This window comes from Neopelma chrysocephalum, unplaced genomic scaffold, assembly GCF_003984885.1.
Source record: "Neopelma chrysocephalum unplaced genomic scaffold, ASM398488v2 Primary Assembly neopelma1_77, whole genome shotgun sequence".
Lineage (NCBI taxonomy): Eukaryota > Metazoa > Chordata > Aves > Passeriformes > Pipridae > Neopelma > Neopelma chrysocephalum.
In genome coordinates this window covers 8,460,544-8,484,744 of record NW_020897738.1, presented here as the reverse complement: position 1 = coordinate 8,484,744, position 24,201 = coordinate 8,460,544, and the positions used below count along the sequence as shown (strand labels likewise).

At 44.3% G+C, this 24,201-nt stretch overlaps 1 protein-coding gene and 2 long non-coding RNA genes across 3 annotated transcripts in view; all 3 read right to left on the bottom strand.

Moving 5' to 3' along the window:
* Window positions 1-448: 448 nt before the first annotated feature.
* Window positions 449-6,377, bottom strand: LOC113970468. Its single transcript, XR_003535181.1, has 3 exons — window positions 6,174-6,377; window positions 5,891-6,084; window positions 449-1,384 (listed from the first exon to the last, which is right to left on the bottom strand). It is a non-coding gene; the product is annotated as an uncharacterized LOC113970468 (long non-coding RNA).
* A 4,966-nt stretch (window positions 6,378-11,343) lies between these two features.
* LOC113970469 lies at window positions 11,344-21,485 on the bottom strand. Its single transcript, XR_003535182.1, has 5 exons — window positions 18,490-21,485; window positions 17,876-17,925; window positions 14,967-15,177; window positions 11,851-12,055; window positions 11,344-11,533 (listed from the first exon to the last, which is right to left on the bottom strand). It is a non-coding gene; the product is annotated as an uncharacterized LOC113970469 (long non-coding RNA).
* A 138-nt stretch (window positions 21,486-21,623) lies between these two features.
* Window positions 21,624-24,201, bottom strand: part of TXNRD2 (thioredoxin reductase 2) — a 27,173-nt gene continuing 24,595 nt past the window's right edge. Inside the window, exons 16-17 of the mRNA XM_027689425.1 lie at window positions 23,962-24,059; window positions 21,624-21,766 (exon numbers count right to left, since the gene is read on the bottom strand). Of these exons, the coding sequence (XP_027545226.1) occupies window positions 21,643-21,766; window positions 23,962-24,059 (222 nt within the window). The 3' untranslated portion in view covers window positions 21,624-21,642. The remainder of the gene's footprint in view (window positions 21,767-23,961; window positions 24,060-24,201) is intronic.

Sequence of the window (24,201 nt, the reverse complement as noted above, 5' to 3'; positions counted from 1 at the left end):
GTCTCAAATCCAAAAGATACACTGTGTCCTTTTAATAATTTCATAGTGGAAACTCTTTATTTGCCCATTCCTGTGGTGCTGGGGAGGTTTTCAATGATTCTGGTTTAGGTTTCGGGATTAGGTGAAACCAGAGTGCCTTAAACCTCTTTAGAGGCTTGGGATTAGGCCTGCATCAGGCCTAATATAGCCTTTCTGTGCAAGGCTAAATTAAATGGGAGGAATATTTGTTGTGCACTGATTCACAGGTGTTTGGCAAAATCCCAGAAAACATAAAGGAACCACTGGAAGAATCATGAAGGCAAAGCCATCGAAACATGAGTATTAGCTAAGCACTGCAGTATCACTTGCAACTGTGGGGTCTTTCAGGCTGCTCCTAAGTGATTTTAAGCATGGATATCATTTTTATGTGTCTCTCTCACATGGATGTGAGTAAATTGAAGATCTGTCGTGCAAATGGATCATGGATTTTTATTTGGGTATCACATTCTGGTAATTGCTGCCTGTTTTATAGCAAATGTATATTAAAGTTCGTCAAACAGCTGATAGCACTGAAACTCTGTTGTTTAATTGTACACATAAATTGTGTTCCTTCTCTGGAGTCTGCATTGCCCTGGCAGAATATGCTGGGTCATGAGGAGAAAAAACCAATAAATCTATGCCTACCATTAAAACCACCCTGCCTGGCCCAGGGGGCAGAGGATTGGCCTCACTGATGCCCATGGGCTAACTGGAGATCATTTCATTGTGTAGGCTGTCTACTGTGAGGCCTTTCAGCACTTTTCAGTCACTTTGGTGGTGCTGTTTCTCCTCTCTGTGCTCAGCTCCACAGTGTGTAACCCCAACAAGGCCTGACCCACTGGCTGTTCCCCCGAGGAGCTGCCTGAGCTGGGCAGATCTCAGCAGGCAGAAGGAAGAGCAGCTCAGCACTGCAGGATCTCTGCAAAGTGCAGCAGCTGCTTTGGCTGCATTTGGAGGGAAAAGCTGATGCCTGGCTCTGGGAAGCCCGAGCCTGGTATCAAACGAAGCTGGGTATGGAGTTATGGGGTGCAAAGCACAGAGCCCAGTGGGTCAGTTCCTACAGCTGTCCAACATCAGTTACTGCCTGAGCAGAACTCTGTCCTCATACCAGAGCATTCCTTTCCCTGATTTTGTACCTGTCAGGCCTCTCCAGAAAAGGGTATTTTGGAAGCATTTATCTCCCCAGATAAACAGATCTCAGTTTCAATTGTAGACTTGCCTGTATTCAGGAACTCGACTGCATGTCAGAATTTTAGGGCTTTTCTTCCACGCCAACAATCAGTTCTCTTGCAGGCAAGCTTTGCTGCATTCCTATGGCAAGTGTTCTGATCAGCAGTGCATACAGCCAGCTCCTGTCTTCTCATGTCTGCTTGCAAAAGTGAAACAGAAATAGTTAAGTTTCAAAAGAACATGTCTCCTCTAATCAGATGAGCTGTAAAAGAAAGAGGGAGGCTAACTAGAAGGATTTAATCATCTTAGAATCTGTATAAAACATTATTTATGGCTGAAGAGCTACACAAGTCTTGAGCTCTATATGTAAGTCCTTTGCCTCTTCAATGGTGCATGTAAGGAAGAACAAGAGAGAAATGTTCCAGTCAAGGACAAAATCATAAAATAATTAGCAGAAGAAGAACAAAATGAAAATATTAGGGGCCAAGGGAGGCTGAGTGGGAGTTTGTCTTCATACATGATTGATCTAAACTTGAAAAGGAAAAAAAAAGAGACTCCTCATCTTTAAACGAGATGGTTATTTGAGCATAAATAACAGTCTCATGTCAACTATGCTGCTCTTTCCAATGGAGTCTTTTCACTGCAAAACCGCAACATTCTCAGCCCTAATCTCCTCAGATAAAACAATAGGGCTGGTGGCTGTGAATCAGCACTTTGAAAGCAACCTCTGAAAACAGCAACACGTTCAGGGTGAGGAGACACTGAGGAGACAAAGAGCTGCTGTTTATAGAGCTTTGCAAAGCCAGGCCCCACCTCGCTGGCTTGGAAACTGCTGTAACACCCCAGAGTTGTTTTCCTCTCTGGGTGGGAAGTCCAGCTCAAGGGACTGGGGTTAGTTGTGTACCTGTGTGTTTAGTCCCACACCAGGCTGAGCTGTCACTGCAATCAGGGGCAGTGAAACACCAGAATCCTCCGGGATGGTTGGGCTGTGAGGTTCCCTGAGGAAGGGCACGGTGAGCTGGGCTCTCTGTGCCCAAAGGAGAGCTCCTCCTTCCCCAACCCCTCTGCAGCCCCCTGGCCATGTCCCCTCCCTTGTGCTGACCCCAGCACTCAGCTGAGGAGCGTCAGGGCTGGTGCAAGGCAAGAGCAGGGTGCCAGGACAGGAGAGGGCCAGGGAGGGAGAGCCATCCCCCTGGAAGAGACCTGCCCTGAGCAGTGGGACCGAAGGGATGGGGCCAGCCGGGACACAAAGGGTTCCATCCAGCACAGGACATCTCACCTTAGGCAGGAAGCTCATTTCCCTCCACCACCACTGAGGAAAAACAGGCTCTTAACTACATAGGAACATCCACCTTTTTTTTCTGATTCTGCTGCTTCCTAACATAACACACTTAAACCACAAGCTTTGAAATCCAGAGATGCCATCCCATGGGAAGTGAAGGAAAACTTTGGTCTCAGCGTAGACCCCAAGCTGTTCTCAGACTAGAAAGACCTTGCACTGGTGGGGGGGGATGTCTTGTGGCAGCGAGACCTGGAACAGGACCAAATGAGGAAACACTGTGGCATCTGCATGTTCATATGGGTTTTAGGGGCATTGTCTGTAACTCAGGAAAAGCCCTGATCTTTTTGAGCCCCTCTCAAAAAAAAGAGGAATGAACTGTGCATTGTTCCTCTCAAAGGGATCACTGTAAAATGGCCTTTGGACATGGTCTGGAGGCATCAGCTGCACAACCACCCCACCAGTGCTACCCTTGAAGAGGGAGATGTTGACAGGATGCCAAATCCAAACCCTCTGACAGAAAAGAGGACTGAAGGGCAAACCTGTATCTGGGTCCAGCTGCAAAAGCCCATGCTTTTGTTAATTCTGAACAAAAATCTTTGATCCAAACATACCCAATTTTTGGGGATTCCAAACTGGAGTGAAAACACAGCAGTTTCACCCTAGCCTGAAACACAGCCTCACATCTTTGATTTCTGAGGGCAGATCATTTTTCCTGGAGTGAGGCACGTGGACAGCAACAGACACCTCCTGTCTGGTTCAGCCAGGCCAACCAACAGGCTTAAGTGGACACACACACTACCAACAGCATGGGATGGGATTTAGTGTGAGGAAACCAAACTCCCTGCCCCACCTCCCGGGCTTATCCTTTAAAGACCAGTCCTGTGCTCACAGCTGGAGTTTATGTGAGTCCTGCCTTATTAATTAACTGAAGCCAGTGCCTTTTCCCCCTGAATTCCAACAGAAGCAATTAGAAAGCAGATACCTCACACATAACAGCTGGTTCTTTTAACCCCCTCCTCATGCTATTTTCTCCCCTCCCCCAGCCAGCTCATGTCCCCCTTTTCCATCCTTTCATGTAATGGAGAGGGAGAGTAAAATCGAGGTGGCAAAAGCACCAGATAACCATGTTCTTAATAAAATCATCCAGCGTGATGCTGAGAGCAGAGGAGTGTTGTTGAGACCACACTTCTGAGCAGGGGATTGTTACATTCACCCAACAGATGGGAAAAAAGCCTTGGCTGTCTACTGTGTCCTCCTTCGAAGGGGATCTGTATCAAAGTAGCAGCATACTTTCTGCACTGAAGGCTGTTGATGTCATTAGAGCAAGTCTCGTTTTTAGTTAACACCAGAGTTAAGAGTCACATAAAACTGGCACAGGTGAAGGCACCAGGCCCATTAACTTGTGCAACGTGACCCTCTGGGAATTTTTTGAATGTTTGTGCACCTCCAATTTATTTATGCTTGGGCAAAGCAGCCCCAGAGCCTCTCCTCCCTGCTTCTGAGTATGAAGACAGCCTCAATCCTGCCATTAGACCTGTAAAAAATCCACTCAATCCACTAACTTTCCCCCACTCCCAGGGAAGATCCAATGACAGGAAGGGCAGGGCTGTCCCTCTCTGTATTCCATGCATTGCTGGGAGATGCTATGGACATAAAATTAAACCCACAGCCAAAAACGTCCACCCTGACACTGCAAGTGAAACCTGCCCTGGCCAAACCACCTGGAGTGCATGTTGTGCTCCCAGACAGGTACTCTGGAGGCTGGATCTTCATCTAAGGCAGGTAGAGCTTTCCAGAGGGAAACCAAGTCAAGGGGAACAGAGATTAATTTGTCTCTGCAAAACACTTCTGAAGCAGGGAAGTAATTTCAGTGTGTTTGAGGCAAGGGGGTCACAACATTTCTTTTCTGAGCATGACTGGCACTTTTTTAATGTAGAATTTATAGGTAAAATAGAGATCTGGTCCCACACAGGGCATCTGTTCATGGCATAGAGGGGTAATAACAGAAGTGTGGACAGCCACAGCACTCCAGTGCTGAGAGGTTTTCCTGCTCAGGATTCCTCACTGATTCTGAGGTGAGGACATTCTCAGTTATGATATGGGGAAGATTTAGGTCCAGCCATAAACTACCCATCTCCTCCCTCAAAGAGGTGGCTGTCAGAGGGGCTGCTATTGCACCAGCCATCCAGATGTTTGCCATCTTTATTACAAATTTTCATGAATCTTACAACACCTCCATACTCTACAGCAACCTGCTGGTGCAGCCATCTAATACCTACATAACAGACATGGAGAACAAGTCAGGAGGGATTAAATGATCTGCCCAGCTTCCCACAAGACAACACAGGTGTGGCTAGAAACCAAAACTCCAAGCTTCCAATTTCTGCTGCGTTACACTAATCTCTTTATATGCTTCTTTCTAAAAAAGAGAAAAAAAAGTAACGTATCATCATTTCTGTCTCATGTTTGTTGGTAGCTGGTATGGGTACTGCTAACCAAACATAAAGATCAGCATATTTTAAAAACTGTTACAGCTGATCAGTCTGCTGAACCCTGGTTTTTTTCTTCTGGGTCTTTCTAGAAGAAGAAAAATAGAAGGGAAGGGCATCCTTTTATAACTGCAAAGGCTCCAGCTAATGAGAGGAGAAATCACATTTCATATTTTGGCAGTTAGTGGTAAACACTATTATTAAAGCTATAATAAGATCAGCTAATGTTGTATGAAATATTAGTGATGTCTGAACACAGAGTCCCCATCTCTTTAGTTAAAATTACAAAATGATTAACAGCCCAATTAAAAACATTTTTGTTTTTGACATGATAAATTATACTTTATCTACCTATCTGTGGATATAATTGATTATTTTATCCGTTTGCTGTTGGCTGTCATTAAAAAAGACAGATACCGTGGCTTTCTGGCCTCTCTCCCGCTGAGAGAAAGAACAAATCCTGCTATTAACGACAGACAGGATCATTATGAAAAAATTCCATTTGCCACTAGGCAACATAGCCCAGTTCCAGTAATTATTGTATTAGTCAAGCCGTTGAGAAGTTCCATAAAATTGAGAGAGTTTTTAAGGAGCATCCAACATTATTTGGCAACTTTTGTGATGTAACAATTAAAACCATGCTCCAGGCCCCAAAATGTGCAGGAGATTGCCAAAATCAGATAAAACCCTAGAGGGCCCCTGACTCGCAAAGGAAAAAAAAAATCAAACTGTTTACTTTTAGGATCAGACATTCATCAACGTTTGGCTTTTGTTTCAGCCGTGTCAGATAATAACAGCACCACGTTTTCAGTCAGCTTCTAACAAAACTCCACAGTTCGATGGCAGCTCTCAGGGCTGACACAGCCTCTCCTCAGGAGAGGGAGATCTTATGGCAGCTGATGCCACCAGCTTTTCTTGGCAGATCAGATACCTGGGAGCACTCAGCAGTACCTGCTGGAGTGAATCACGTCTGCAATCCACCAGTGAGCATCAGGAAATCACTGGAGAGAAGTGCAAGTTATTCCTTCCTCTAGGAGCTGAGCCAGGCAACACCTCCAGTCGTCAGGGCTGCAGGGGATAGAGCAGAAGTCTCCTGTCCATGTACCCCATTAACCTGTCAAGGAACTGATAAAAAATATTTAAATCACGCTTTAAAACTGCTCAGGGAAATTGCTACTGAACAAAACTTCCAGCCAAGTTTATCATCTACTTACCTCTGTCCTGAGTGGTGTTCAGGATAACGATGTACAGCACCAGAGCTGGAGGGGCAGTGTCAGCTTCTGCAGGGGAAGGTGACATTGGTCACAAAATGCAGACCTGGTTCAGCCTAATACAGAGTGCAGGAGGCACTTCAAGAGCACATCAGTTTGCAAAGAAGTTCCTCCCTTTCCAGAATAACGTGCCTGACTCTGAAAATCTCAATGTACTGAAGAACTGGGATGGCAGCAGCAGTTTCCATGGCAGTCAAAGGGAGCTGGGAACTGAGCACAGGATGAGGAGCCAGGACACTGCTGATGTCACCAGGGAAGGGCAGCAGGGCAGGGATCAGCACCAGCACCCTGCCAGTCTCCACCTGGAACACGCTGTACCAAGCAGGACAGATGAACAGATACCCTGGAGCCTGCCATGGGATGGCCTGTCAGCACCCAGCTCCAGGCTGCAGAGGGATGCCAACTGCCAGGGCCTGCTGACCCAGTTAATAGAAAAGCCCAAACCTGCAGCCCTCAGCAGTCGTGGCTCCCACCTGATTGAAAGGGGAGCAGGGCACAGCTCTGCAGATGGGCAGCCCTGAACTGTGGGCACTGCCAGGGCACAGCTCTGCAGCTGGGCAGCCCTGAGCCACGGGCACTGCCAGGGCACAGGCAGAGGGAGGGGTGTGAAGGCAAAGCTCTCCTCTCCCCCAGCTCCAAAAGTGACCCTGCTGCTCTGCCAGGCAGGCATGCCCGAGTCCTGATCAGCTCAGGAATCAGCTAATGCTGGAAGCTGCTGCCACATTTTCCAGCACATTTAACCTCCAGTTTGGGTCTGGCAATTGCTGGGTGTGGTGAGATGTGTTGCTGTAGGAGTATAAAACCCTGAGTAACTACGAGCTGCTTTTGGGAAACACCATTGCCTTGGAGTTTTCTTCAGCAGAGCTAAAGCATATATTGTGGTAGTATTCAATTTTCTTGCATTTGGAGCTGTCATCTGAAGTGAAGCATCCTAGGTCAGCTCAAGAACTTAGGTCAGTAGCTGTCAGTGTGAAGAATGAATTCTTTTTCTTGAGTTATATGAGTAAATTGTGCCAAATCCTCAACATATTAGAGAAGTGCCAGATGAAGACTTAGGAAGGTTTTTTTTAATATATGTTCCTTATTAGCATTAAAACTTTTATTATTAAAAGAGTTATATTACAACATACATGTACAAGATCCATATGAACTTAAAAAATAATTTGAAAAAAATACAATCCTAATTTTTTTTGTTAGTCTCCCTGGCTTGCAGCTCATCTGAGCCATCAGTGAGGAAAATGCAAACCCCAGCACACAGCAAAGGGAACTCAGTGCTGAAAGAGGGAGAGTGGAGTGCATTGTTTGTGGGTACTGCTGGGAACGAGATGAACTCACTGAAAAAGATGATAACTTTGTAATGAAACTGTGGGACTTCAAATCAAGGGCCAAACTCCCTGATGCAGCCAGCTCCCCTCAGAGCACTCCTGTATTTTCCCTGTGGACTGCAGGAACAAGCCTGAACAACACAACCAGTTTCCACCCCAGCCTGGCTGTTCAGCTGGTAGGTGCTTGCACCTCCCTCTGTGTCAGCTGGCTGCTGTTGCTGTTCAGAAGGATGCCAGGTGGTTAATGCTTTAGCCAACCTGATTTCCAGATAACTGATTTTTGTAGCTACCACTTTAATTAAAATAAAAAATACATGTAAAGGACAAGTTTATCACCTGCTAACACACGCCATGGTTGTCTCTTGGTCAATCAGCAAGCAGCAGACAGAGCTGCAGACTTCTCCTTCCACACCACCAGCATCCAGAAGGAAAAAAATCAGTCCATCTGCTAAAGCAATCAGGCCCTTGTGCTCCCCAGCATCAGCTCCCATTTCCAGGATCCAGTGCCCTCTGCTGAGTAGAACCAAACCAAGCATTACCATGTCCCTGCCCCACAGAGGGACTGGAGCTGAGCAGCTGGGAGCTCAGTGCTCCCCTGCATGCCCAGCCCTGTACCCACTGCCCCCCGTGCCCCCCGTGCTCCAGGGGATTGGAAAGCAGCTCGTGGAGGGGGTGGAGGAACTTTGCAGAGGCTCTGGAGCTGTCAGAGGAGTAACATGTCCCTCTGGGGAAGGGGAAATCCCTGTGGACATGTGGTAGTCGTGAAAGCAGCTGGACCAGCAACCTTGGCAGGCTCGAGTCGAACAGAAATGTTGCTGCTTTGCCTTGATCTTTATTTACAACAAAGTGCTGGGCTCCAGCTCGGTGCTTTATCTGGGCAGGGCCCCGGCGCTCCCGCGCCCCTGTTCCGTCTCATTGGTGCACTGACATATTTACAGGGGGCCAGGCCGGGCAGCTGGGAACGAGGGGCCATAGATCAGCAGAGGAAAAAGGGATGCAAAGATGAATTTTATGAAATACTTTCCACTTTCCTTTGACTGGGTTGTGCGCTTTGCTACGGCCCATTGGGCGCTCACTCAGCGCCCGGACACCGCGCTCGGGGCAGTCTCGCCTCTGTTCCTGGCTGTGTCTGCATGCCAAGTACCTGAGGCAGCCCCCAGGGAAATGGAGAGGCAAAAAAAGAGAAAGGTGGCTGGGAGGGAAATCTCCTGCCCTTCAGTGGTGTGTACCACGGGAAAGGGAATGATGTGCTCTAAGTCACCGGTCCCGTCCGATTCCTGCAGGACACCCTTCACACCTGAGGGCCAAAGGGAGAGGAAACATTTCCACTGCTTTGTGAGAGAAAACAATCAAGTCCCTTTTGCAATTTAAGGAGGTTGTATCACCTTTGATTTCTTCTCTGGGCAATGAAAAGGGTTAATTCCTCACAGTGTTGACTTAATCCTTTCCTTTTTCCCAGTGGCTGACTAATAGGTTAGATGTGTTGACTCTGTTTAAAAAGACAAGCTTTGGACATAATATTAATGATATTGTGTGTGGAATAACATTAGAAAACAAACACAGAGGCACCTGGGGAGTCTGAAGGCATCTTCTGGCCTTTCTGGGCTGACAGCACAGAGTGACCCTCCAACATTTCCATGTGGAAAAACACCATCTAGTGTGAGACACTTTCAGTGACCCTCCTGCCTTTCAGACAGTGAGAAGTCAGGACCGTGATGAAGCCGAAAACTTGTTTCATAAGAACAGGCCATCGCTCAAACAGCTGAAGAGGGGGGAAGAAATTGAAAAAAAGGGAATCCAGAGAAACAGTTGGAAATGAAAACAGGAGATCTGAATGGAATAATGGCTCATGTCTTTCCTCTGGCACTGATGTCCTAACGAAGGGTGTGAAAGCATTTTCCCCTATGTTTTTGCAAGGCAAAGATGGGAAGAGAGCACTGTTTGTTTATTCATTTGTCTATGAGCCCCACTAGCACAAAGAAGTCACTGCAAATACTTATCCAGGGCTCAGGCTGATCCCACTGGGATGCAAGAACTGCCTGCTCCCTTGATAGCCTCAGTGGGATCCAAACCAGCATTATTTCCCTCTGTTGTCTATTGGGAGGTCTAGGGGAGTGCAGCACAGTTCCACCTCCATCCCCATGGGGAGGCTGAGAGCCCCTGCAGACCCTGCCCAGCACAGACATGGACAAGGCCTTGGCACAAGAAGTCTCACTTCAGAGATTTGCCAGGCTTTGTGCAGGTGCCCCATACTAAGGGTCACAGTACAGGCAAAATAAACTAGATGCCCTACTGCTGACAAAGCATAGAATATTCCTGGTACAGCTGTGTGTAAATGGAGCTGAATCAAGGCAATCTCACCTTGGATTAAGAGCCATCAGTTGCCAGGAAGAGATCTTCTGCACTGAGTAGAATGTCTGTCAGCACTCTTGAAGAATCTCCTCAGATGGTTCCTTGGAACTCTCTTCTCTGCATGGTTTCAACACCTGCACTCGAGCAGCTGAAGGTGCACTGGAAAGGAGCACCTGAGGTCATCCAGCTCAGAGCTCAGCAGGAGCCTGGCAGGGATAAAAAGACAGTCACCACTTTAAGCTAAGATCGTTTGTGACTCACCCAAGATCACACAGATGGTGCTTACACCAAGAATTAGACCCACCAAGCCATCCAACACCTCCTGATTACTCATTGAGGATTAGAGTCCATTTAGGAGTCAGTCTATAAATGTAGGATTTGGAGCTATGATGGAATGGGAAATTAAATACTCAGAAGTCTGTCACATCTCTGTTCAAAGCAGGCTAACATTTCATGTAAGGAATTACATGCTTCAGACAGTTGCAATCATCTTCTGCACAAATAATTGAAGCTTACTTCATCTGTTGTATTCTGATATAAATTTTTATTGGAAATATAAATACCTATGTCGGTCACCAAACCAAATAAAACAAACATATTGAGTAGGGTCTATTATAGGCTAATATGGAAACAAATAATCTGCAAGTCTGGTTTTATTTATAAGCTTATTTGAGTTTTTACTCTAGGCTCATATTAATCGGGTTTGTGGTTTCCACATCTGTATTGCTGATGCCCAGTGCAGACAGCATGCCAAGTCAGACCTGGGCATCCTCCAAGCTCCAAATGGAAACCATATGCCTCAAGTGCAGCTACCTCCAGACGAGCAGGGCCAGTAACCTCCCCAGTAACCGCAGCGGGCGCAGCGGGCGCAGCGCAGCCCCGGGGAGCTCTCGGAGGTGCCTCTCACCAGTTTCTTGCCTCTGACTTGCTCCAGGGGCAGCCAGGCTGCCGCCTGTGCTCCATTTGCTCTCTCTGATGATCAAGAGATACCAATTCCCTTCCCAGCCTCCCCTCTCCTCTAGCTGCAGCTAGGAATTCCCAGACTGGACCAGTTAGCTCACGGTGTCAGCCAGTGATACATATTCCCGAGGAAGATGGAAGAACTCCTGCAGCTGATGGCAGTGCAGGATGAATTCTTTCCATAACCCTTGATTATATTTTTAATATTTATAAAAAGCATTTCAAATGTTCACAAAAGCCATAAATATATATATAAGAAGTGCCCATGCCCCTTGTCAAGCCAAAATGGATCCAGCTGTTCTGCGGTGCTGGTCTCTGATTGCGGAGAATCCCTGCACTAATGAAAGATGTATAAAGGGAATCCCAAACTAGAAACATGATCTCTGCTAAAGACTGTTCAAATCCACTGTTAAAGAATATTTCAGGGAAGTACATGAACAAAAAGCTGAGATCCAGTCCTGAGAACCCATCTCCACAAGGGCATCTCTTCTGCTTGCAGACACCTTTCAGAGCAAGCTGCTTCCAGACAGACTTTGCTTTGTGCTGGGACATCGCCAGAGTTTTGTGCCAGTGGAGCTGCATCACTGCAAACCCATTCATGGAGCCCCACAGAACCTCAGGGCAGTAGAAGTGCCAGACCTGCTTCTTCCCTGAGCACAGGAGGAGCTGGAGCAAAACCACACATATGACAGGAGCGAGGGAAAAGGAAGCAGTCTTGCTGGTGGAAGCACTAGAAATTTGGTGAAGGCACTTAAATTTATTCCCTGTGTACCCTCTGATGGCCATCCAGCAGCCTCTGCCACCTGTAGCAATTATCTCTTTCCTGACAATTTTGACACAGTGATGCACAGCAGTGCCATAAAATATGTTTTTTTTCAAGTTACTAAAGCATCACCAGTGTGTGTTGCTCATACAGAAACACCATGATTAGCTCTAAGAATTCAGAGGGGGGTATTGGGGAAGGGCTAAAAAATTAACACAACCTGCGTGCCCCATCCATGCCAAAGGGAATCACTGTGTCATCCATCACCCACCTCCTCAGAGAGCTGCTCTGCCCAGCACGGCTGCTCCACTGGCTCCTAGGCAGGAGCAACTCTTATGAAACTGAGATGGCAAAACTGCAGTGCCTGATAACAGAGGGGCAGATCTGTCATCAGCACAGAAGGCAGTCATTCCTCGTGGCAGTGGCTGGAGAAAAGAAGATGCAATTAACAATTAGCTTTGGTAAGAGAAGACAAAACCCTTAACACACAGTTTCTGCTGCAGCAAATCAAGCCACAGACTTAGGAATTAATGGCTCAAAGTCTTGGTTCTTGCCTTCCTAGATACACTAGAAGATGAAAGAGAGAGTGAATTTCTCCTGCCACTTCATTCTGGCTAGCTAAGATTTGGGGCTCAGCCATGGAAAAGGGCCAACCTTGCAACAGTTACAGGAAATGAGAAGAGCTTTGCAGCATTTCCAAGCAAATTCAGCACACCTTCAGATTTGCATTTTAGGCACAAAACTCAGGCTTCTCACCCCAGAAAACAACACTGAAGCTTTTCAGTGGGTGTTGCACTATCTTCCCTTCCAGTCCTCCTCTCGCAGCCCCTCAGTTTCTGAACTTAGAACCAAATCCACACAGAGCTCCAGGTGTGTCAAACAGGCTCTGCTTTCATAGGTTTGACCTCTGAGTTGCATCTCCCTTCTCCCAGACTTGGTCAATAGTTCTGGGAAAACATGCTCATGCCAGTTACACTGTTTAGATACATAAGCTGCAGGTTTATCTACATTGCTGTCTTCTCACCCGTTCTCTTGAATCCTGCTGTAAGTGCAGCCCTGGCAGCAGCTGACCCAAAAAGCTGTGTCCCCCAGCAGTGAGTGTCAGCTGGGCTGTGGTAAAAGGCATGGCTCAGAGGACATCATTCCTACACAGAGCTCACGTGCATATTTTCGAGTGCTGCCTGGATTTTTAGCTTGGAAATTCTATGTATAATTTAGATCTGCTGGACTTCATTTCCAGCAGAGACTGATTCAGATTGTCTAGAGATGTGCAAGGAATATGGTCAACTAACATGCACACAAAAGCATTGTTTCTGGTGCAAAGTCAGGTATCTTCCTCTCCCTCAGACACCTTGCATGTAGATTAGTTCAGACTCTCAAATGACATTAAAGAACCTTGTTCTATTATTTCACAATCCACAGGTGCAAGAGGAAACCAAATCCAGCCCAGTCTACAGGCCTAGTTCAACATCCTGTACAGCACTGCCAGCCATTCTGTCCCCCCTCCCTCCTGATCACTTTGGTTCTTTGTGCCCTGCAATAATTTCCTCCTCTAGTCTCTCTTTTTTCCTTTGTCCACGGCACACTACAAATTATTTGTGGTTGCAATGATTAATTTCACAACTCACGCCTAATTTGACCCCAATAACTTTGCCTGCAGAAGGGACAATTCCTTGTTGATCCAGACAACTTATCACCCCCTGAGCACAATCCAAAGGCGGGGCTGGTTGTCAACAGGGGGATGCCCATTAGTGCTTTTCCAGGCGAGGTCCCTTATCAAGTGGGAGAGAGCTGGAGTACTGCAGGGGGAGGCACACTGCTCCCAGCCTGCAAGGCCACACAACATGGGAAGTGGTGGCTGGAAAGAGGAGTGGAGGAATGACAGATGGGTTGTGCCTGTGCGTGTCTGCAGAGGACACCGGGCCCGCCATGGGAACGGCGTGGACAGTAAAGGCAGCGCCTCAAGTGAGGAGTGACAAAGCAAGTCAGCCACGGATGGCCCGTGGGAGGCCAGAGGAAATGCACCATTAGTCAAAGCTGGAGGAAAAATAAAATGCGATGACAACTGGGCCATTCATGTGCTTCCCCTTCAAGGACTGACCAGAGCCTTCACGACTCAAAAGACTCAAGTATCAGCCCTTTCTCTCTGCAGCCAGGCTAATGTGCACCACAGAGTCTGAGAAACTCCCCTGTCACCTACATTAATTCTTATCTTGTTGTTCTTGGCTACACTTCACTGCAGTACAGTGAGGGAGAGTGCTTCACTCAATAATGTGGATCCAAGGGAACCCCCCTCTGCTGTTCCTCGGGATCAGCTCAACAGCACAGAGCAAACGTTCACCCAACAGGGGAACTTGGGAAATATCAGGACTTCCAGAACTAGAGTGTAAGACACCGAGGTGGCCTCACAAGGATGTTTAAGCTCACATGGACAATTGCATCACTCCAGGGTAGCTTTCTGCACTTTTGAGAGTTTGCTACTCAATAAAAAAATGCAAGAGCTCAGAGCTCTCAGCAGCCTCAGTGACAGAGGCCTTGCATTTCCCAGCAGGTTCCATCACAAGTTCCACTTTGCCACTCTCCTGGAAACCCCGAGGCACTGCTGCCTGTGAGGCACTGCTACCACAGCCCGTGAATCTGACTGTCACTAAGGAAGGAGGATGTCCTTCAGAAGGTCCAGCTGTAAACACTCACAAATGCTTGGTCTCTCATTCTTCAGAGGGGACAATACCCCAGCTAAGGACAGGCCTTGTTCAGAACTGCTCCTCTGGAGCTGTGGCATTTCCAGATTTGGAAGTACATGGCAGCTAAAGGGACATGCAAGCAGAAAATCCCCAAATTGAACTCTTACCCCATCAAAAGGGAATTCACTTACTAACACCTGAATAGGGCTAAAAGTAGCCAAGTAAAATAGAATGTGCATCTTTCAAAAAAAGTAGAACAAGAAAAATTCAGGGATTACAATGAAATCCCTGATTAAGGAAGAGACCCAAAGTCCTGACCTGAAATTTAAAGGTATCCTGGATATATGCAGAATGAACGAGGACAGAAATGCAAGCAAAGTCTGAGGTATCAAGAGAATTCTCCTTATTTTCCTGTGTTTGAAATATGTCTAACAAATAAGCTCAGTGACAAATAAAGAAGGAAAAAATCAAAAGCACTGTCATGATTTAATCAGATCCCAGTCGGATGTAAATTAAATTAATAAAAAAAAATAAATCCTTTGACAATCTGAGAGCTGTTTCTGAAGTCTCCAAAGCAGCCTTGCTGCTCTTGAAATGACTTCCTGTTACATGGTGAATAATCTCTGCTTTCTGCATTAGGGGAATCATTCACCTGAACCCAGCAGTGTGATCAGAGTGTGAACACCCTGCTGCCCAAACTGCTGCCTGACAACATCTTCCCAATCACTCAGGATCTCCTGCCAGCAGAACATTAGCTGACTCCATTCCTCTGAGGAAAATGCCTGGGTTTCCTGATGTTTCCAGCTGTGTTTGTACAACCTGCCTTCGTGTGAAGTTGAAAATTAATGCACTTCCTCTTGATCCTTTGAAAGAGAGAAAAAAAGGAAGATTATCAAAATTAATAAAAATGCCAAAGCTCAGTCCTTTGTCCCTGTTGAACAAAGGTTTTAAAATAAAGATTGCTGAGCTCAAGCTCCTGCACAAAGCTCAAAGCTGCTGTGTAACCTGTTGCTCTGGCCCAGTGTGAACAGAATACTGGTTGGCTGCACTGCAGCTCATTCACACGAGTAAGAGATAAAAATAAAACAGGCTTTCAGTTTGGACTGTTTTGTTGGGAGTATACCCTGGAAAAATGTATTTGGGCCTTTTCTCACAGGGAGCTGGCAAAGAAGGGAACATTTGTTTATTTTCTTGATTTTTGCTTAAAGCCTAAAGTCTGTCTTTTTTCACTGGTTTTCTTTCCCTTGGTATTTTAATTTAATGGAGTTACATAATATTCTAACAGACAAGGTATCTGTAGTCCTTTTGGTTTAGATTTGTTTGAGATATGTTACCACCTAGCTAATCCTAACTCAGCGCAGAGCCTTGGGAAAAAGAAGTCTCCTTGTCAAAGATTTAAGAAGAGGGATCTTGCTCTTTGTTTTTATGCTGAAACAAGGAAGAACAAGCCTGATTCCCATGTTGCTTTAATGTAAAGGGAAGAAGGATGGAACAAACCCCAGCTGGTCTTTGTGTGATCTGAAGGAAAAGAGGGGAGGAGGTAAGGGTGAGTATTTTTACAGTTCACCTTTCATGGAGCACAAAGGCTTTCCTTAGATGAATGTGGTAATACATTGGACATACTCTACCACAAACTGATGAGACTTTTACCTGGAAAAATTTCCCCCACCCCCTCCTTGGAGCTGCTGGTTCTGACAGGCTGCAGCTCCCAATACCTGTACCCAGCTAACAATGCACAGCACCTTGTTCAAACAAGACTGGTCTCCATCTCACACTACCCCCCAGGGAATATTCACTTTTCTCTTCAGACTGTATCTTTCTGACTGATGCAATCAGGTTCTGGAAACCTGCCTTATTAGTTTATATTCCAGCTTCTTAGGGAATGATGTTAATTTTCCATTGTAGGACCAGAAGATTTTAGATGTGCCAGATCTTGTCTATAAGGAACAACCAAACAGTGGCACAGCAGTGCCAGGGTTACAAATGAACAGCACTCCTTGCACAGCAACTCTGGGGGTTACAACAGAGACACTCTCCTAACTCCAACAGTGCTTGAAAAGAGCTATTTTACAATTACCCAATGAATAAATAAAAGTGCATTTTCTTACTTATTCACTTGAGATATTCTGCCCAATTTCTGCACCAGTTCACCATCCTAATTGTTTTCTTCCCAGATCTGTGGTTTACTGCTAAGCCTTTACACTGTGATGGCCAAAGAGTCCCATTATATCCATTAAAGATTAGATCATTTTCTTTTGTTTCCCACAGCAAATAGGATCCCATTCATGTCCCAAACAGAATGTCAGTAGTTGGAATGATGTTTTCTTAAGGTGCATATAAGATTAAAGACTGAAATCAGATGCAGTGTTGCCAAAGCCTTTGTAATATGCATGTTTTTCATGGCAAGATGATTGACAAGAATTGCAGGAAGGTGCTGAAGGGGATATTTCACCTGGCCCATCAAAACTCAATGTAGAGGATTAGAACTAAGAAGGGCTGACAATATTGACTTTGAGTACCACAACGGAAACATAATTAGCTCTTTGACAGGTAGTGGACAGAAATATTCCATTTTTAAAAAATCAGTTAGAGTAATTACAGCATATCTGTTGCATGCTGCCCTGGGAAAAAAAAAGAAAAAGAAAAAAGGTCTGCTCTGCTGTTTCCTCTTTTCCCAGTAAAATTCAAGTTTGGCACTAGAATAAATGCTTGCAAACCCAGCCTTTCTGCTGGAAGAACATCAGGAAAACTTTGTGCATAAAAGTAAAAAACCTCTCTTAAAAGAGAGCACACAGATCTGAAAGAATGAAAAAGTCAATGAATTTTATACAAGTTTACGTATTGCAAAACAAACTGTCTGCACTATGCTTATTAAAGGCATATTTCATTGCCTAATCATAGATGTCTATTGTACCTTTTATGTTTTGAATCATAATTGCAGCCTGTTCCCCAACTGTAATAATGAAAGACGTTTTGGCACATGCTCCCATTGATTCCCCTGTAACAAAGCACTTAAGACACAGACTTGCACCCACTGCAGTTAATGGGCAGCATTAACTCCAGGCCCTTGATGTCACTGGGATTTAGACAAATGGCAGTTTATATGGGCACAAAATCACCCACTGTTGGACAGGCAGGAGCCTCTGAAGAGAACCCTCCAAACTCCAAAGCCTGCACAACGTGCAGCTGCTTTGGGTAGAAATTCACTGCACTGGGCAAAGGGGTTTTATGCCTTTATCAGAATAACTGTGCTGGAAAAAAGGGTATCTGCTGTGCTGGACTGTCTTCTCCAGCTCCTGGTCTGCAATAATCTGAACTGCAGAAACAACTTTCAGTAGCTGTAATGACACGTCCCAGAAATGGGAAAAGGCAAAACTTAATTGTACACAATACCTTAGCATTGAGAACAAGTTATCATTAGGTGTAATACAAATAATGCAGTATATTCAGGTTTCAATTTATAAAGATTATTGTCTGTATGCTTGTCTGTAATTCTTTTTGTTTTGGGATTAAGTAGCACACAAAAATAAGGAACAAAAAAATAATGAAGAGTTTTCTTACCTTATTCCCTTTTTTAGCCACTGTTACTAGCTATCCTAATTAGTTAGAACCTGCAATGAAATATTACAGGAAATTAAAACAGATTAAAAATGCAGAAATCAAAATGCCTTTAAATACAATAAAGTCAATATTCATTCTCAGCATCAAATCCAGGGCATGTACCGAGATAATACTAAACCAGCCTGTTTCAGCAGCTCAGCATTACCTGACATAATGGGAACTTCTCATCAAAACCAGTGCATTTAAAGAAATAAAAGAAAATTGAGATGAACTGATCAATGTTCTCCCTTTCTTCTCTGACAGAGAAGTTTCTCAGAGTTCTAAATGTTGCCAGTCATTTCTCAATTAGTTTTCCAACACTTTTACCCAGCAGTACCTATAGCTGCTAACTGGCTTTGTTCCTATGCATTTTTTCCACTTTGTGTTCTGGTTTAAAACCCGAGGTAAATAACTAGTGTAGAATAGTTTGGCCCTGTACAATCCTCTGGCTGCACTGGATTTCCAGGGAGTTTACTCTTGACCCCAAGCAGGATGTCAACACACAGGGACAGTGAAAATACCTGTTAGACCTCATTAGCTGCAATAAACAGGAGAGTGTTTGAAAACATACTTACCAAGTCTACAGGTTCCCTTAAATTTAAAATAAGAGGCCATCCAGCCTGGAAAAATCCCCACGGTTATTCAGTTTACACACAGATACAGAGAGGTATCAACATTTCCTTCTCAAAAGGTCTGAGTCTGTCTACTTCTTCATTTCCTTAACACACACTTCAACCAAGAGAAACAACAGCAAGATCAAAAAATAAATCTATTGTAAGCAGAAAGCATATGTACAAAATTAAGCAAATACAATCACACATTTACTAGAAAAAAAATATTCTTTATTCATTAATTAATGCACAACACAATAAATATTGGAATCACACATGTAAGGGACCCAGCAAAGCTCAGACTTGTTTGCACCACGGTGTGGTTTGACAAACAGATCCTCATCAGCTGGCATCCTGGGAAGCCTGACTCCATTTGTTGGTTTTTTACATTTTCACATGCCATCAGTCATTTGCAGTGCACATCAGTTGTTCCAATTGACATTAGTCAGGCTTTTAAATAAAACAATTCTTAAGCACCATCCCTGGTGAATCCTGCAGGAAAAAAGCACAGTCCCAGCAGTTGTCACTATCCTGCCCTGCTGTTGGTCATGCAGGGGTGATGAATGTTCAGTTTTACTTCACTGGGGCAACAGCATTTGCCACTAAACCAGGAACAGAACTGGGCTGCTACTGCAGAGACAGGAGCAATGTTCATCAGCAGTTCTAACACCAAGGCAGTTCTGCTCCTTCTGAGGAAGATGACATGCCTTAGTTTCACACACTGAGGACACATTTCCTTAAGATCTCCTTATTTGCTGTCCCAAATCATTATTTTCAACTTTATGATGAATGACATGAACTCATCTTTCCACTGATTTGTCTGCAGGGACAGACTCCTTCTGCTGGATGCATTGATAGAGAAGAGAAGCTGATTTTGCAGGGCTAAACACCAGTGCTTTCACTTATGGGAAACCAAAGGAACTATAAAAGGTAATCACTAGAAAAAAATCTTGCATGCACACACATTACAATTCAGTCAGAGGGGAGAGATTCCTCACAGAAAGATCTCTGTTTCAATTGTTAATTGCAATATTAAGTAAAACATTTAAAGAAACCCTAATATATTATGAACTCTTCCTTTGTGAAATGTAATAGGGTTTTTGGCTGCACCATGCTCATAAGGCCTTTATTAAAGGAAACAGAAACTTCTGAATGTGCAGGTATGCACACATTTATATACAAAGTTTTCATCATTTCTTCTAAAGGCAGCTGTAAAATGCAGGCAGTGTTTCAGCTATACTTCCACTCAAAGTATTTCTTTTCAACTACAAACTTATGGATGAGTTCACAGATGAAAACTGGCAGATGTGACAGGGAATGCCACTTGCAGCCAAACTGTATCACTCCCTCCTACTTTATGGACCAGAAATATTGACCAAAATTCAGGAAATTTTGTAAAGAAAGCATTTGAGATTTCTTCTGTTGTTAAAATAAATACTTGAAAATTCAATATTCTAGTATCAGTGGAAGTATGATAAATGCTGTTGCAAAATATTTTACAAGGAAGTTCTGATCCTTTTTTTCTAGTGGTTTCTCTGACAGGTACAATTCTCGTGGTAAAAAAGATTTCACACTCATAACAAACCAGCCATCTGTCTGTGTTGCAGCAGTGAAACAGCAATCAAATTAAAAACAGCAAAGATACACATGATCATCAGACTATTCTTCTAAACTGTGCAACAAGCTCGGAATGAAAATATCAAATTCCCCAAAGAAAACACTGATATCAATTAACTGCCAAAAGGATACATTGGGTTCACCTCCAGCCCATCTCTTCCTTTCCTATGATCACTATTCTGCTGTAAAGGGTGCAAGAAACTCTGTGTCTGTGCATAGCAAAATACTGCGACTTCCACTGAAATTCGGTGCAGTTTTCGTGCTTGCCTTTGTCAGGGCACCTGAACCAGGGTTCTGCACAAGCAGCTTCGCTCTCGGATGTTCCTTCGCTGCCACAGATGAGGCAGCACCTCCCCCTTCTGGAGAGCCCGAAAAGCAGCAGGAATTCCCGGCAGGGCAAGGCTTCCTCGGCCGGGCCAGGACGCAAAACAAAGTTTGCAGAGAATTATTTTAGATCCTCGTTCTGAGCACGACTGTCTCTTTCCTAGATCGCTGGTTAATGTAGTTCCCTTCACTAACGTGTTTCAGTAAAGCCAGACCTAAGTTAATTCAGATGTAGTACCCAGAGCTCATCAGTGAGAAAGTCTTAAAAACAAACCAAGGAAATGTATCAGTGTCAGCCAGGTTTCTGCATTCTATAAAACAGAAAATGCTACATAAGATGGATTATTAGTGGCTTTGATTCTACTTGTCAGCATTGCTTCATATACACTGTTCAAGCAGTAATTTGTGAGATGCGTCAATTTAATTTGAACTGAACTAAAAATTTCAGGAGTAGGCAGAGAAATCACCACAAAATTCAACCCTTCCTTTAGCACCTCTGAGCTCATTCATTCTCAGCCATCATCATAACGCTGTGCCCAGGATGCTACTGAATAATGCACTGGGATTCTTCCAGCAGCAGCACAGCCTCAGTGGTGGGTGATTTTCTATTACATTCCTGTGTGTGTTACATTTAGAAAAATCCTGAAGGTGACTGCTTACCCATTGTTACACACTGGGAACTTGCTTCTGCTCCTGAGCACAGTCTCAGCAGTCACTGCTGGCATCAATAACGAGCTGTGCAAACTCAGGACAAAGTATCACACCAAATCACCCCTGTCCAATGCCCAGCATCTGTGGCACCATCCCGGGAGGCACTTTGCCAGCTGTGCCAGCAGGGAAACTCAGGGAAAACTGCTGCACTTGTAGGTGGCCTCAGGTGTCCTTGGCTTCAGTTACATTCCCATGTAAAACACTGGGATTGTTTCCCAGCTCCCAGCAAGAGAAGGGTTTTAGGCACTTTGAAAGGGAGAGCTTTGTTACAGCAGGACTGCATTGGTGTTAGAACTGAGATGGGGCAAGGACAATTCCTTTGGCTGTGACAAAGAGCTGCCCACAGGGAGAACGAGAAAGATTCCTGCAACCCAAACCATGAATGCTGTTTCAACTCTAAGAGCCCCTTTTCTTCACAAACACACTTTGTGCTTTTTTCCTTCTTCCCAGGGATGGTGTTTAACCTCAGCAGCCTGTGACTGTTGCATCCAAGCCAGAACGCTTTGTGATGTGCAGCTTGGTGACCTCCTCAGCACAGGTGGGGTGGATGCCAACTGTCTTCATCAGCTGAGGGTACGTGGCACCACACCTACCAAAAACAGCAAAAAAAGACCCACACAGTCAAATGCTCTTCACCTGACACAGCCAGAAGGTCCGAAAACATCAAAGGAACTCTGCTCTTGTCCATTTGATGGGGCAGAGTTCATTTGTCTCTCAAACAATGCTGTCTCTATTATTTCTCAGGCACTTACACAACTGCAGACGCCCAACTCCACGGCATCCAGGCAGGGAAGAATTGTCATAAGGGTTGAGACAGAGACAATTAAGCAATTTACCCAAGTCACAACTGAGCCCATGGCAAAAACATCTGACAAAGCTGCAACCTTCAGCTTTTCTTGTACATACATGTGTGTCTCACTAACTCAGATGGAAAACAATGCACACAGAGGAAGAAAATCTGAATCAGAACTGCTGGAAGGAATCTGCTGAAGGAAGCAATACCAGAATATTATTCCATGATCTTACAGAAAGTCACTGCTGCTTATACTGAACATATCAATGTTATAAGCAGGAGAATAAAAAGCCTCTTATTTGAAAAAAACCCAAACCAAACAAAAAAAACCCCCACCAGAAAACCCTTCAGCTAAAATCCCACTTGCTTAATTCCTTTACTTGTCCAATACATTCTTAAGACTTGATGACTTTCCTTTGAGCTGCTATTCCTGGCAGGTCATGCTTTAAGAATAGCTGAAATGGCCCTAAATTTAAGAATTGTTTCAAGCTCTCTATGGAACAGTGTTATCTCTACAAAATACAGGGAAGGGAGCCACAGATACTTCCTGATGTCTGCACGTCCAAAAAGCACCGACAATCAAAAGATCATTGCTGAGCACAGATGTTACTGGAGTGGGGAGGGAAGATGAAAAATCATCCTTCAGAGAGGCTGAAGCAAGACCCAGTGCTTGACAAAGGAGAGCAGCTCTTCCAGTGAGTGTTCCACGCTGAAAGCTCTGGATTTGTGAAGTGCAACAGAAACCAATACAAGAATCTGACCTGCTGAAAACCTCTTACTGTGGCTAAAATTTTAATTTCCCTCAAGCAAGGCAGAAAAGCACTCCAGTTTCATGTGCTTCCTTTTCAATGGTTATTTTGGATAAAACTTCAAAACAATGACATCCAAAAAAATGTAGTTCCAGAATCTATACCACTGGCAATTAAAGGACTACAAACACATGTTGAAAATGTGTACTGAGGGTACACTGCAATCAGTGATTTCCAAGATATTCCTTACGTGATGCTTGCGGTCCTGCCTTCTTAATCCTTTCTGCTTTTCATTTATGCTAGTCACTCACATCTCTAAGACTAAAACTGCAATAAAATGGTGAGCACAATTAGGAAAATGAACTCACACCACAACTCGGGGTGATTTATTGTGTCCCAGACTACTTTCTTCAAAGAGGGAGTTAAAAACTATAATTTAGTAACCTAAATATACAAATCAACATTTCCAAAGATAAGGATGATAAGAAGGGAAATGTAACAACAAATATGAAATAATTGTAGCCCATGGGAGGCATAGCAGGAATTTTCCATTTACCAGAGAGGACCCAGAATCATTCCTTACTCCTTCAAAGGGAGGGCTTCTATATTAATTTTTGAGCAAAATCTTAAACAAGATCTGATCACAAAGGGTTATTGCAATTATCAGATAGCTCCAAACAAAAGTACCTCCCCTCTCCCATTATCCTACAGAAGTTTCTTTTTTACTATATTATGCTTAGCTTATACCTCAGAAGCATACAGGAATTCATGCAAGTCCTTGCTGAGCTTTTGAGGAGCAATGGCTGTGCACATTTAAAGGTAAGATTAGGAAATCCTTGGCAGGTGTAAAGAAAGGTTTTTATGAAAAGCACAAATATTCTTTATTGCAAAACTGTATAATGATTGCTTATTCTGTGCATAGAATGCAAAAGAGGCTACACTGAAAAACACTAACATTAGTAAGTTAATGCACAATTTTGTTTTTTGCTTTAACTATATCAAGTCAACAATGTATTTTCCTCAGTTGTTTCCTTAACTGCATCCAGTATTACAGTAACTAAATCCAATACATCTTAATGAAGAGCTGCAGTATTTTAAGTGAAAATATGTGCAACACTTCATAAAAGTAACGAAAAGCCTGCATTCTTTATAGTGTTGCCAAAACTAGGCAGCTATCTTTTATAATCTTACAATAACTTAAGAAGCAGGCTTTAGAAGCTGGAGACATTCTTTTGTACTTACTTGATTCCAAGAGCAAATCCTTGAATAACTTCGCCCGCGTTTGGTCCAATGAAATGAAGGCCAAGTATCCGCTGCTCCCTCTCTCGTGAGCACACCATCTGAAAACAATACAGGACACACAGATCCTGCCTCAGAACACTTCAAGATAAGGCAGGAAGGTGAATTAAATGCAACTGAAGTGCCCCAGGATCCCAGTTCAGCTGGTCCTTTCCAGGGTGCCAAAAACTTACACACTTGCTC